Source organism: Liolophura sinensis, chromosome 1 (genome assembly GCF_032854445.1).
Source record: "Liolophura sinensis isolate JHLJ2023 chromosome 1, CUHK_Ljap_v2, whole genome shotgun sequence".
In the NCBI taxonomy this organism is placed as follows: domain Eukaryota; kingdom Metazoa; phylum Mollusca; class Polyplacophora; order Chitonida; family Chitonidae; genus Liolophura; species Liolophura sinensis.
Genome location: NC_088295.1, coordinates 70189376 through 70204605, shown reverse-complemented (window position 1 = coordinate 70204605; position 15230 = coordinate 70189376). Strand labels below are relative to the sequence as shown.

The 15230-nt window shown below is 35.3% G+C and overlaps 1 protein-coding gene across 10 annotated transcripts in view; it reads left to right on the top strand.

The window, feature by feature from the left end:
• Positions 1–15230, top strand: part of LOC135482364 (rho guanine nucleotide exchange factor 11-like) — a 79974-nt gene that overhangs the window by 48910 nt on the left and 15834 nt on the right. For 9 of the 10 annotated variants that reach the window (XM_064762306.1, XM_064762308.1, XM_064762310.1 and 6 more), the window contains 21 exons: positions 239–331; positions 577–684; positions 1017–1121; positions 1742–1910; positions 2432–2540; positions 3103–3286; positions 4664–4781; positions 5108–5233; positions 5832–5939; positions 6117–6216; positions 6564–6615; positions 7260–7297; positions 7748–7777; positions 9187–9261; positions 9489–9646; positions 10218–10367; positions 10715–10794; positions 10942–11067; positions 11395–11512; positions 12053–12231; positions 13113–13368. In XM_064762306.1, the coding sequence (XP_064618376.1) occupies positions 239–331; positions 577–684; positions 1017–1121; positions 1742–1910; positions 2432–2540; positions 3103–3286; positions 4664–4781; positions 5108–5233; positions 5832–5939; positions 6117–6216; positions 6564–6615; positions 7260–7297; positions 7748–7777; positions 9187–9261; positions 9489–9646; positions 10218–10367; positions 10715–10794; positions 10942–11067; positions 11395–11512; positions 12053–12231; positions 13113–13368 (2482 nt within the window). The remainder of the gene's footprint in view (positions 1–238; positions 332–576; positions 685–1016; positions 1122–1741; positions 1911–2431; positions 2541–3102; positions 3287–4663; positions 4782–5107; positions 5234–5831; positions 5940–6116; positions 6217–6563; positions 6616–7259; positions 7298–7747; positions 7778–9186; positions 9262–9488; positions 9647–10217; positions 10368–10714; positions 10795–10941; positions 11068–11394; positions 11513–12052; positions 12232–13112; positions 13369–15230) is intronic. The other variant, XM_064762307.1, reaches the window with a different exon arrangement.

The window sequence follows — 15230 nt, the reverse complement described above, 5'->3', positions numbered from 1 at the left end:
AAAAAGATATTCTCTGTAGGTTTCCCTTATTTCTTTTATATGATGTGCATCAACACTCACTATTTATCAACAACAGTAGCATTCAATAAAAGGTCACTCTAATGTCCAAAAATTTGAAATCCTTAATTACATATTCACAGCATTATGTTCTTGATCGTAAACTAAACTGATAAAATAGCAGGTATAGTAATATGACCTAACGTTCAGCCTGCATGTGTATCTACCTTGTTGTCTGTAGGACTCTACCCCTAGTGCCTACAGGAAGGTCAATCCTCAACAAGCAGAGATCATTTCTGCAGAGGATGATGAGTTCTCAGAGGAGGAGGAAGATGTGAGTTTTCAAATAACATGCCTGAGATAGAAAGTGAAAGTGATAGATAATATTAAATGTTGTTTAATGTTTGTTTCTGGAATGAATGAATGAATTCTTTTCACAATATTTTTTAAGCTAAAGTACATGCCGTTATTGTCAGCATGTTTTTAAACCTCCATGAAGCTGCTTAAAATCTTCTCTTTTTTATTATGTTCTTGTCCCACATTCTGTGAAGTAACGTAATACAAGCATTTTGTTGACAGTCTGAGGATCATGGCCCATTCATGGCCTTGACCTTGCTAGAGAAGAAGCCAGCTCACATGGCTATATTCCTCCATTACCTCATCTCCAACAGTGACCCCTCACCTCTGGTAAGTCACTTGGTCACTTTATTCACTATCTTAACACAAGGAATATTTATATGTTTGAACTACCAACACCTTTGCTATTTAAAACATTTTCAGAGTCATGGAATATTTTTTTTGATTTTAATTTTGAGATTGAAACACTATAAACTTCATAATAGAACAGCACATTGTTTCACCAAGTTGGAAGATTGATAGTTTTTACACTAAAGTTTATTTCTTTCTGGATTAGTGTAATTTCTGGGTATGTAATAACAGCTGGGAAGAGTCCCATGATAAATAAATCAAACTGACCTGAATGCCAGTTTTAAGCCTTGTTTAACCCTTTCTTTCTTCAGTTTTTCTGCATAGTAGCAGATGTGTATGAAAATTCTCAAGCCAGCTACAAAGACCTGAGGAAATGGGCATATGAAATAACAGCCACATTTCTGGCTAATAATGCTGTAAGTGTATATTAATGTTAACTGTCACAGTGAATGGGTAGCACAGGCATTTATGGCCGTTACAAAAAAGAAAATCAGCTCACATTTAAAATATGCTCAGCTGTAATTTGGGAGGAAAACATAATTATCATATCAGTGTCATCATTTGACATTGGGTTGTTGCAGTTTGGTTAATGTAAAGTGATATAAACAGATTTGTAATGGCCTAACTTAGTTTGACCTGGATCTAGTCAGGGCTAGAATATCCCTATTGGAATACCCCTTGCACTCATGCTGTACTGTAGTACAGTTTTTTAATCAATTGTCCCCAGAATTTTGAACAACAGAGATGTGTTTACAACCTGCTGCCTGCAAATTGAGTTGGAGGCAGCATCACAATCTTGCACATGTAGATGTGCAATCTCACATGTATACATGTAGTTCCTTGTCAATGAAAATGTGGTTCAAAGCACACTTAAAATGTGTACCAGAAATGCCTGTGTGGTTGCCTGTATCTGTTAATTGCAGGGTAATGCTGGTAAAATATTAACATCTTCGACCTCATGGAATTATTATTTTGTTTTTACATTTGTCATGAAGTGTGTGCAAAAGACATGTACTTCGGGATATTTGTTTTCCAGCCACTGAGAGTGGAGGTAGATGACTACACATTGTCTACAATAGAAGACATTCTCCAGAGCAAAAATGACAAAGAAGATTTACTTCGTATGATATTCCACTCAGCTAAGTCTGCAGCTATGAATATTACAGATGAACTGCTCGCTGATTTCCGTCGTCAAAAGTCCTTAGGTAAAATCTTCATCTCCTCCTCTCAAGATAGTGAATTTTTCATTTTTGGGGGGTTATTCAAACTTGTTCCCAAGGACTGCATTCACTTCTGCAGTATTTCCTAGGCAAGGTTTATTAAAGTTTGGTAAACATGTGTAATGTTTAACACCGCAATGTTTTTGTTTGCCATAGACCTTTTTTTTATTTATTTATAGGTGTATCAGAGGCCTTTTTTTTGTTTTTTTTTAAATTGTTAGAAGGGATAAAAGAACTCCCCTTTATCTCTCAACTTCATAGTAAATTTACAAAATTTTCATCTTGGATCCAAAAACAAAAAGATGTATTTGACTTTTGGATGAAAGTGCATTTTACGTGTATAATAGAAATGTTATTGCCAATGCAGTTCTGGAAAAAACTGAACCTGTGATAGCCCTGTGAATACATATATTTAAAAAATGTACATGTAGCCAAAGTGATGGATCCAGCATGACCCTCAGATTCAAATATGTATTCTGGATGCTGATTCCCCTTGTTCTCTTTAGGTCTGGGAAATATTTATGGTGTACATGAGCTTCAAGATAGCCAAAGCAAGCAGAAGGACATGCAGATTATCAACAAATATCTTTCTCCTCATTTGGATGGGCTCTTGCCGTAAGTGCCTGTATTTCTAATCATGTGTTTATGTTAATTATCTTCTAATCCTTCATAGATAAGTTTTAGGCTGTTTGAGGTTAATTTCAAAGGTTTTTGATTTGAAACTGCACTTTATGGGAGTAAATAAATGGCGATTATTGTGTTAGATTTTTCCATTATTTTGTACCCATGTGTTCAAGCTTATATATGGCCAGAAATAAACTGTTCAAATCTTGACCTCTCGCAAATGTCCTCCGACTTTAAGGTTGATTGAACTTCCCTAAATCCTCAACAAATTTGACCACATATATAGTGCATGTTTTATATTATAGGAATGTTATGTGTTATGTATGGGTCTTTTTATAATTTCTTTGCAGTTCATGTGTACCCTAGTCTGAAAATCTTACAAAGTATGTTTTTAAGTGTATCTGCGGTTGTACTTTAGTGGTCAAATTTGTTGAAGATTGAGGATAGATCTTAATGTTCAGTCACCAGTTTCCCCAATTGCGAAGCCCTTTCAGAAGTCAAATTACCTGCTGAAAAGATAAAAGTGTTAACAGAATCTGCATGTGTGTTTCAGCAAAGAGGAGGAGAATACAGAGAGCAGTCACCGTAATGAAGCTATGGCGGCGGCGCTGGTCACTTTCTTCAAACATGTGGGTGGTATCAAGAGTACTCTTCAAGGTACGCAGATTGACAGAGTACCGAGCTTTGTGGCAAAGGATAAGAGATCCATCAAATTCCCTGTTATGACAAACAAAAAGGTATGTCTATGTTATGATCCTATTGTTATAAAATGACTTAATTTCAAGGATACTAGAACCCCTCTGGAGAAAAATTCCTTATTTTGCTTTGTGTAGCCCAATGTGTGAATCGAATAATCGTATGTCTATATATATTCTGAAAGCCAAAAGACTTTTAGTATCAAAAATTACATAAACTTCTATATTTCACTGATCTGGAAGTGAGATAAACATCCATGTTTCACTAATATGGAAGTGACATAAAATTCCACATTAGTGCCATAATAAAGGAAAATTGTAAAAAAAATCAGACCTGTTTATTAAAGTGCTAATGTTTTTTACCAAATTTCAACATTTTCAAAATTTTATAATCCAAGTGCATAGTTTACTTATTAAAATAAGAAGCTGTCCCACAGATTTTAAATTTTCATCTTAGATTTTCTGAGAGATCATTTAAAGTATTACTTCTATTTTCCTTTATGAATGTCTTTAAAACTAGGAAGATGTTAAAAGGTTATGAGACCATATTTCAGTTACATGAGTGCTAAATGTAAAAACATTCATACTGAGTAAGAAGCCAGAAATAAAAATATTCACCTTACAACAGTTGTAAAATTAGAAAGAGAGAAAATGACAAAAATATCTTGAGGAGCCTTATGTGTGACAAAATCTGTCTTCAATTTGTTGCCAAATAATTTTAATCAAGAATTGCCCTACCTCCAATTAAATTGTGGATAGATCAACCTACATATGTCAAATATTAAAAATTCTATTTCTCCATTATAGCATAAATTGATGTTTTATCTGGACAGTTCTGGGTTAAACCTGCTGAAATGTGATTGTAAACCCCATCCCTAATGGCACCCCAGTGGGGTGATTAAAATCTGCTCTCTTAACACAAGGTTCACGCTGTGTGCACAATTTATAGACGAATCATAGCAGGTGAGGGGCTCTAGTATTGTTAAGAAGCCTTTCATGATGAAGTGCACTATAATATGCACATACTTTATCATTTATGTAGAAATGCCAAAGTATCTTTTTTTTATATATTTTTCATCTTTGTCTCAAGTTCAGTTTTATCATTCTGTGAACCATTGTGTCACGGCGGCCAGTATTATGGTGGGAGGAAACTGAGCAGAGCCTGGGAGAAACCCACGACCATTTGCAGGTTGCTGGAAAACCTTCCCACGTGTCACCTCTAGTTTAAGTTAACCATCCCAACCATCAATACTTTATATTCCTGTATGAAATAATGAAGGATTTGCTTCATTCTATGGGTTATTAAAATGAAAGGAGTTAATGTCAGTCTTTAGAATTTTGTCATATGATTCAGATGAATTTGAGATGAATTTTGTTGTTTGTTATCCTGTATTTTCTTCATGTGTTGTTTAATTTCAGAATTCTATCACATTGAAAGGCCACTCATTGACAGCTCAGCACTTCTCTCAGATCACACACTGTGCTCATTGTCACAACATGATTGGCGGATTGGGCTATCCAGGCTACACATGCTCCAGTAAGATATATTCACTTTAAAATGTATATGATACATTCGCTTTTCAAAGAGTGTTTGTCCGTGGATCTCTGTAAATATAATAAATATTCAAAGGTTAGGATATTCTGGAATGTGCCATGTGACACAAAATCCTTCAGAATTTTAAAGACCAAAGCTCAAATGATATTTTTCATTTAAATTCTTGTTTATGAAATGCAGATGAGTTGTACATTCGCAAACATTATTTTAAACTGTCAAATTTCAGCCATAAGTTATATTTTTAAAGTAAAGCTATGTGATTTTACTGAGGTGGGGATTTCCGATTGATTTCTTTTTTGTTTTCCCAGGTTGCGAGATGCACTTTCACAAGTACTGCATCAGCAAAATGGAGGAGTGTTGTGGAAAGAAAAAGAAGCGAATGTCTGTGTTAAGTGATATCATAAGAAAACAAAGCAATGTGACCAACCCAGCAAGTTAGTATTCTTAACTTTATTTCAGTGTCTGTATATTTGTCATTGCGTCTTTTGACGCAAAATATTTTTGTGCACTTCTTGTGTACTATTGTAGCAAAAAGGCTGAAATACTCATGACGAGGCATGAAGCCGTAAGCATTCATTGTTTAAATATGCACTGCTTGCTTATGTACAGCTTTTTAGGGTAATAAACAAATTTACATTGATACCGTGCCATTTTATGCATAAAACATGTGATTAACTTTTTCATTTTGTATATCTTTTGTGATAGATAGGTATAGATGTCATTTAGAAAGTGGATTAAGTAACAGTATTATCGTTAATAGGGATTACACTTTCTGAATATAACACAGATTCTAGTGCTGAAATTTGGCTGAGACCATTGCGGGTTTCGAGCCAGCGACCTCAGAATCAGGCACCTAACCACCAGCAATTTTGTGATAGTCCATAATTCAAGTAGTCAGTATCCTTTGCTTTCCTGTAAACTGAAATGGTTATTTTAGTAATCAGTCATAAACGTGATGCAGCCCCAGAAATCGTTTGACTTTGAGACATCATTGGTTCACTATACAGTTCAATGACCTTTCTATTTTTGTAGCCAAAGACAGCACAAAATCCCATGATGACAAAGTAGATCCGTCAGCTTCTCCTGGGCCCCCTATGTTTGAGATAAAATCTCTGGCTGATGAAAAAGACCCAGATTTAAGTAAGTTCAATTTTAGTGACATGTCTTGGTTGAATCCCCTTTTTGAAAAATCCTGATTGTGTATGCTGATGCTTGTAAATATACCATTCAGTTATTCATACACAATTTCTATGTTGTGTATATCTATAAAACCTAACCATATAGACAATTGTTAAAATTTGATGTTATTCATTCCAGATCGTTTGAAAGAACAAGGCCATTCTGTAGGCAATCTGGTGCAGATATATGAACATACTGGGAAGAGCCCTGAATCTGAACAAACCCCAGCAACCAAAAAGTATGCGTCATTTGTTCCTTGTATCAGCTAAAATTTGTACTGTCAGTTTCATATACAAGATTATTCAGATGTGTGAATATCTGGACTATGCTGTTATTGTGGCTTTAGGAATAATAAAGTGGAAAGTGTTCTATGGTGTGTAACAGCAACAGATGTGCGGTTTTGAACAGCTTTGAACACAGGACACTTCCCATCAGTAGGTTGTGCAAGGGGGCATAACTCCTGAAGCTAGTTAATAGCTTTGTGGGCGTTAATCTGTCTTATTGTGTTTGTATGTATTTATCTCTTGAGCGTATGTGTTGTTATAGTTAGGCAGATGAGGGTGTAAATATTTGTTTTGTTTACAGGAAAGGAACAGAGATAGGACGGTCAGAGAGTATGAAAGGAAGAGGAGACCAAGTGAGTAGTATAGAAAACTTTTAAGAGGTGAATTTATTTGAAGTAAAAGAATGTTCAAAAATGAAGAGAGGTTTATCTGTTTGACATCTGAAAACTGGGGAAAAAATACTTTCATGTGTTTATTTTAGACAGTTTTAAATGCATTATTAAATGTTTTAATTCTGTACTTGGCTTTGTGAACAATATAGCCTATATTTAGGCCACAGAAAGTTTCTCACCATCTGAAGAGGTTTTAATGTTGCAATAGGTATTAATATTCACAAGTAGAAGATTACTTAAACAAGATTCACAAAAATTTTGCCTGTATGTGAATATAAGGGCAAAAAAGGTGATATGAAATCAGAGTAAATTGTAATATAGGCAATAATGCCCACCTTAGAGTTCAAACATTTGAATGCCTTTAATTTATGTTAGATATCTAAAAATGTAAGTAAAATTCCCTTATGTATAATATCAAGCTGTCTTTATGTTAAATTGAAATTTATGCATGAAGCTTCAATCTTTTATTTGTCATGGGCATTCTCTAAGTAACATTGTATCTTTCTGTTTTAAATGCTGGCCGCCGTCGTATAGGTGAAATATTACTGAGTACAGCGTAAAACACCAATCAAATAAATAAATAAATAAATCTTTCTGTTTTACAGCGCAGTGAGAAATCCAGTGGTACAAGACGAACAAAAAGGTAAAATTTGAATACATTTCTCAGTGTTCTTATAAGTGAACAGTAAGACGAATGACATTATATGGCTGTCCTTTCAGTATAAGGCTGTGCTGTTTTTCTTCTACCTCTCTACATGTATATTTGTTGATTAGCATGAACCATAGCATGGCTGTATACCATCTGCTGCAGTGGATTTGGTACCTCAGGACGGGGCAATTCTCAGAATCATTTCATGCAAAGGGAAATGTCACATTTGAATAAAGATCTCATACATCTCATGAAAATTTTTCACCTGGTCTGAAGTCGTTGACGTGATGAGCTTGTTGCTCAGACAGTACTGCCCTGTCAATTTTTCACAGTGATAAAGGAGGTAGTGATAGAATTAAGTGTATGGATAGATCTTGCGGTATTCGTTTTGTCGTATTGAAGATTACTTAGTTTAAGTTAACTTCATTTGTTCTGCATGAACAGACCTCATGAACTGAGCTACACAGACATTCGGTAAGCTTAATTTTTATCCACAGAGTCCTTCTTCACATACCTCTAATGCTAAAGCTTTTCAGCCCTACATGCTCTTAGTGCATTAACATGGGCTGGTTTTTTTTTTTAATTCTTTACATAGGTCTTTGCATATTTTCTGTTTTTATGCTGATGGCTATTTCATTTGACTTTCTGGAAAAATTGAAATATGTAAAGATGATTATGCCATCTAGGAATGTAGAATTGAAGCATTATTTCATTTTTCACATGCTTTTTGTGAGCTCAGCTGTACTCTCGGAATATGTAGCTGCCCTCTTCCCTCATGTACTCTACCCTTGTTCCGCATGGCTTTCTGGTTGTGGCATTCAGGGTTTGGCAGTTGACCGTACATTTAGATGTTCGGGAACTGGTGTGAGTGTGGTGACAGACCTCTGTAATTTACATGTACATCCTGTTTGGTTCTTGGTTCCATTCATAATATTGATGTATTTGCTTTCTCTTATGTCTGGAATAAGCCTTTGACCAGTAGAAAATGGGCTTGTACATGTGAATTTGTTTGCTATTGTAACTTTTTTTTTCTCTATTTGATCCCTTGAATATTTTATATGCAGGAGATCATGTTTTTCAGTGCAAGTATTAAAGGCACAGAAAACACTAATATTGCATATATGTCAGATAAGAGACCATTATAAACTGTCTAGGTAAATAGTTTAGTTTAATTTTTCCAGACAAAAGAAATATTATGGTGTGGCTATTGATGACATCACATCCAAATTTAAGCTTAAAATGTGAATGCATTCTCAGCTCTAAAAATGTATGCATTTTGAATGCAGAAGTTTAGCAGTCAGTATGTGTTTAGTGGCAGAAAGCTGATGTGGCCTTGTCACAGTCACAGTCGCAATGTGGTCAGAAAGTCTCTATAATCTAATGTTTTCCAATGCTGTGTTGAAAAAATTTCTAGAAAAATAAATGGAACTATTTTCATGAACAGTGCTAACGTCTCTGTGATCTGACCTAAATGCCATATTAGTGAGTTGTTTTTTTTTTGTTTTTTTTTTGTCTTAACACAGGCTTTGAATGTATGTGGGAATTAACATGTGTTTAATAGCTAGAGTACTATACTGGCCCCCTTTGCAGTTAAATACTAAAGGACTGCATTTATTTCAGTGAATGCTAATTTTTTCTTCTCACTGAAGAGTCCTAACTTATTGATTTTCTGTACTTAAAGATCTTGGAACTACTTGTACATGTATTATACATTTATCAGAGCTTTTGAGCTCTGGTGTAAATTTCATGTATTTGTCAAATGTTTCCTTTTAATTTTGTTATAATCTCTAAATAAATAAATTAGCAAAAAGTTACTATCTCTGTGGGTGATACACATAGACTAGAATTTTGTAATGTGCATTTTCTGCTCTGCCATGATTCAGTGATGTGGACGTAGACGAAACCCTGAAATCTCTGAACAACTCTGGCAGCTCCTCTACCTCCAGTCTCTCAACAAGGTCAGCCAAAACTTCTTATATTTATAAAGAAAAGTTGTGTAGAACTCTTTGTTTACAGTATTGAAAGAAATATAGTTTTATTAATACTTTTTAATATCAAATTTTTAAATTTGAAAAGTTATTCAAATTGGTTTGTCCACCTCAGTACTCTGTGAGGCATTTAATGATGGATGTACATTTATTTGACTTGGATTCTGAGCAGATACTGTGTTGATTTTTATTTTCAGTAATTCAAGTGAGGCAGTGCATGAACTAAAGCAGCTGATAGAAGACGACTCTGATTTTGATGTCGAACCTGAATTACCTCCCTTGAAACAACTCTTCACGGATGACACGGTGAAGAAATTGAAGCCTAAGGAAAAGAAAAGACAGGAGGTTATAAATGGTTAGTAACATAATGAACAGCATTTGACACCAATCTGCCTAGCTTCTGGGCCAGATTGAGGCATTTCTAGGCTTGTACTGTGTTTATGACCATCTCTTGCATGCATTTAGATTTTGTTTTGAATCTGTAGTCCACAAATTGATATGAACTGTTACAGCATGCTTTAGTGAGAGATGTCAAGGAAATAGGGAAAAAAATCCAATTCAATGAATATGATGTGTTTGCATCCAGATCTGAGCAAGCAAAAGCAGGATCATAACATTTTCAGTCAAAATTGTAAAGCATTAGACATGAGTGAATTGTGAAGGAGCTTCTTGTAGAAGAAAAAAGTTGGCCATGTAAAGTGGTAACTAAATAGCTGTAGAAAATGTAACTAGAGTTGTCTCCCATTTTACCTAGACCTATTCAATTGTCTGATCAGTGGCGATAGTTTTGAGCTATGTTTGTTTGACTCAGTGTACAAACATGAAATATGACTTAATTCTTAAAACAGAATTCTGGCCTATTGCAATAGTGTTATCAAATTAGTTTTTGTTATGATTAATTCTTGGTTGCTTCCTTCTCTTAACAGAATTATTTTACACAGAGCGAAGTCATGTCCGGAACATGAAGGTGCTAGATCGTGTATTTTTCCGACCCATGACAGCAGAACCTCATGTTATCCATCAGGGTTTAGTTAACCAGCTCTTCCCAAATCTGGAGCAGCTAATTAACCTTCATTGTAAGTGTTTACACCTGACATTTTTTGGAAGGTTAAGACATACCCTCTTGTGTGAATTTATTTTCATACTTAGATATTCTGTGAAAAAAGGGGCCTGTGAAAGGTGAGATTTATTTCATGTTGCTTAAAACAAGTTTACTATGCTGAGACCATGCATACCTATGCTGTATCTGTCATTAATAAGAAACACCAAATTGTGTATTTAGAAGAGCTGTTTTCTCTAGGCTTTGGAGCTTCTGTAAGTTGAGAAAGATTATTTGTGACATACATGAAAATGAAGAAGTTTATTCTTAACAGAGTTTATTACTGAAACCAAAAGTATACAGTTGGCATTTGTTTCCTTCCAGCTTCTCTCAACAATGCAATGAAGAACCGAAGGAAAGAAAATCCAGTTGTTGGTGAGGTTGGAGATATTTTGCTTCAACGGGTAAGTACTAAGGATTTCATTCTTCTTGTACATTTTTGTGATCTATTATGAAATAGCATGTCAAGACAGTGGAACTATAACTTATTTTGCGTAAACAGCAGTTTTATTGAGATTTATGTGTATTGTCCCTTTTTCTTTTGTCAACAGTTTGATGGTGAAGCAGGGAGTGAGTTTCGAGAAGGCTGTGCTATTTTTTGTCGAAACCAATCCTATGCCTTAGAACAATTAAGAATCAAACAAAGACGTGATGAAAAATTTTCCAGACTTCTAGCTGTAAGTATAACATTTCAATACACAAACACTTAATTACCAGATGATTTCTTTCATTTTAATGGTCAGCCATTTATTCCTGGTTTAATTTATTAGTTTGCACTTAAAAAGCATAGTTCAGTGGCTTCACAAAGTTGGATTCTCTGAGAATACAAGAGATTCATGATGAGGACAGTGTTAAACTGTTGTAGCGCTGTTTTTATGCTCACTGGAAAGGGGCATGTGAGACTAAATGTTGATATTGTGACATTCTTTCACTTTAATGAAAATGTATTTTTGCAAGACACTGTCACATCAAGAATTACCCCAACGTTTTTTGTGTGTTTGCAGGAAGCTGAGAGTAATCCCTTATGCCGTAGGCTTCAGTTGAAAGACTTAATTCCGACAGCTTTTCAGCGTTTAACAAAATATCCTCTTCTAATTGAAAATTTAATGAAATACACTCAGAGTAAGTATTGTTTTTGCTGTACTAAAAATTTAATCATTCTGAACAGTTTTACGCTGAAAATGAATGGCTTCAGTTTAAGTTCTGTTTGTTTTGTTTTCTCTGATGTGAACATCATGATTAATCTCTGTAAGATTAATAACAATTATTGAACCATTGTTCTCCATGAAAACAGTGTGATTTATGAAGGTTTGAAAACTGGCCTCTTTAGTTTAAGCATAATCATGGAGATATGTGTATGTTCGAATGCACTGTCGTTCGTAAATAGACAGCAATCTGATTATTAAAGTTGACTTGTATTCTGTTGTTCTATAGCAAACAGAATGCTAGCTGGCAGTGTATTTAGTCTCTGGACACACGTTTATGACTGCGACTGGCTAGGGACATGAGAGGTTTTCTGTGTTGCCTGTTGCTTTTTAGATTGTGGTCTTCTTTTGACAACTCTGTTCAGATTTTATCATTCTTTTATAGCACAGCTAATTATTTATTAATCATACAATAAAGGTGAACCAATGTCTTACACTTATCTATTCCTCTTTTCAGCCAATTCAGAAGACTATTCCAGATTAGAGCGGGCTCTAAAGCGGAGTAAAAGTATTTTAGATTATGTTAATCAAGCAGTGCGTGAATGTGAAAATCATCAGCGATTGGTGGAAATCAACAAAAGGGTAGACCGAAGACCCTTCGAGAACTCTAATAATCCAGATGCTTTAGAATATAAGGTTGGTATTATGTTTTGTTTTTCGGAAACATTTTGAATCTTATATTTTGAACCTTCTAAAATCTGCGATTGCTAGAGACACTTTGTTGGTTCAACCCACATCTACCTCCACTGTTCTCCAGGACCTGATGGCAATAATGCTGTTGACATACCTAATAAGGCTTTATCTAAATCACATAGATTTGCATTCAACCAAAATAGATTTTCCCTTGGCATTCCGTCTTTCATTGGACATTGATGTGAATTGATTGGACACACTAGATTCAGTTACTTTTGATTCTTAGAAGTTCTATTTGGTGGGAATTCCTGCCCAATGATGTTACGGTATGTCACACTTTTGGTATAGATCTAGAAATCATCCACAGTCATAATCAAATAGAATTTTGTGAAATGGAGCCCATTGACACATCACATAACAAAACCAGAGTAAATCAGATAAAACTTGTCAAACCACATACATATGCATCAATTAACATCCTGTTTTGGTCTTCCAAACGCAGAAGTAATAGGTGCCGCTTATAGGTCCATTTCAATAGGTAGTGTTGCCTGAAGCCTGTTGGAGATCACTTACCTTTCACCAGTGTGCCATACATGTATATGTAACTTGCTATCAAGGAGGAAATGTACATCATACATGTCAGAATGTTTATCATTTATTTGCCAAGGGCTGATGGTTTGCTATAGGCACTATAGATTTCATACAAGTATAAGTAAAATATTCTTCTAACGTAACAATTAATTTAAGACGTGGTGTTTCATATTTATTTAATATGCAGTGAATTAAGAACTTCACTGAATTATTGCCTAATTTAATTGAATCCATGAAACATTTCTTGAAAATGTGAAATCTGATTTCTTGTCTCCTGTTCCATTATCTCGCAGAATTTAGATCTGACCAAAAGGAAACTGGTTCATGATGGAATGCTTTCGTGGCGACTGAGTCGAAATAAACAGATAGATCTCCATGTTGTTTTACTGGAAGACATCCTGGTCTTGTTACAAAAGCAGGACGACCGCCTTGTTCTTAAGTGCCAGAGTACATTAAAGAGTCCCGTGGTCGCTGGGAAGGACGACACCAAGGACACACACAGTCCTGTCATCAGACTGACCAATCTCCTAACACGCAATGTAGCCACTGGTGAGTTTCTGCTAATTTTCTGCTAACTTCTACATGCCACCGCCAAGGTTTGTCAGAGGTTTTTTTTTTTGTTTGTCTGTTTTCGAAGTTACCGTTGTAACCAATGTCTGAGGCAGCTACTCTAACTGATTTGCATATATACAAGTACACAGTTTCAATTTTTGGTGAGAGCTAAACATATGTTATGCCTTTCTGCTGTTGCCATGGTATCTAGATTGCCAATGTCAACCTTATACCTGCTGTATAAATTGGGTTCACCTGAACTCTGATGTGTTCTTGAAGAATAGGTGTACGAGTATTGTTTGATCTTGTTCATTTCCCTTGTGATATGTGCTTATTCAGGATCATAAACCTGTTTAACTTGTCCGTACAAAGTAGGGAGAGGTGTTGTGAAAGACAGGGAAAGTGTCAGTGTCCAGTCAAGTTTTGTATTTTTAACTCCTGTATAATGGACTCTTATACATGGATTGAAAGTTAAGCTTTTTTTTTTATTATTATCTCTTATTATTTTTATTGGTCTATGGAGTGCTGTGTAAATGTACTTACTCATTTGGAAGGGTAAAGGATACATGAAAAGGAATTCTAAAACAAAAATTATGTCTCTATGCCAAATGAAGAAAATTATGTCACGGAATTAGTGTTCAAAAAAATTTCATTTTTGGAGGTATTTTAATACCTGTTCATTACCTGTGTATATTATGCATATTTTCCGTCAACGGGCAGAGAATTTTCAGAAAATATGTCATTGTTGATCTTGGTCGGAACTCGGTGAACACCCCTGAAGAGCCTGGAGCCCGGCGAATCATGTCACTACAGTGTGTGCAAGGTGACATGTACCCAGATACTGCATGCCTCCTTTCAGCCAGCATCCCCATTCGCACCCCATACACCCAACCCCATTTGGTCGGTTTCCCATACCCCCCCCATCCCCATTCAGCCAGTCCACCACAGAGTTCTTTTTAAAGAGGTATCATGGTTGACATCACCGCTGCAAGCTACTTAATCTTCAGATTGACCTTGGGGGCCTTAAGAAAACTGTACTTTTGAAGCCATTTTTACCTTCCAAAGCAAAAGTTGAAAAATTTGTTTCTACTGTTATGTTATTACACATCATAATCTGCACATTATAAGAAATAAAACCAAAGTGTTTCCTGTATCCTTTAAGCTTTTTTAAGCTCCCGTCCATAAAGGTATGGTGTGTAAATGTCCATACTCAGGTGGAAGGATAAGCTTTTTGAGCTCCTGGACAATGGGCACTCATGTATGGTTTAAAGGTTAAGTTTTCTTCTTAGCTCCAACATACAGAAATAGAAAGTTTTTTTGTTATGTTTTTTGTCGCTCTCATGTTTAAGAAGTGATGGAAGGTGTGTACATCTACATAGGGCCTACTGATGAAATGTTGAACTTTTTTTATAGGTATTAGTTTCATTGGCTGTGTGAAAGTTATTTGGTCATTTTGATTGACTTTCAATGTAATAATTTACCAGTTATATAAACTTGACTTTCTCAAGAAAGCCTCCAGGCAGGGCTACAAATTCTGGTAAAACTGGTTTCTGTGACTATTATTCTCAAGATTTAAGGACATCACCAAATTTACTTACTTCTTGTAATCAAGATAACTTTCTTATAGGGCTACAAGTTTTATGCACAGGCCTATCTAGAGGCAGGAGAACAAGAAGGTTGTTGATAACCATGTTCCTCTTGCTATTTTACCAGATTTGTCATCATTTTTCTGTGTTGTGGACTCATTCGGCTCTTCTGTAAACACAAATTTCAATAAGTTCTTCATATATGGGTACAGCTTTTTATGCAAACACATACCAACAGAATCTTTTTGTCTCTCTGGCCACATTACAAGATTT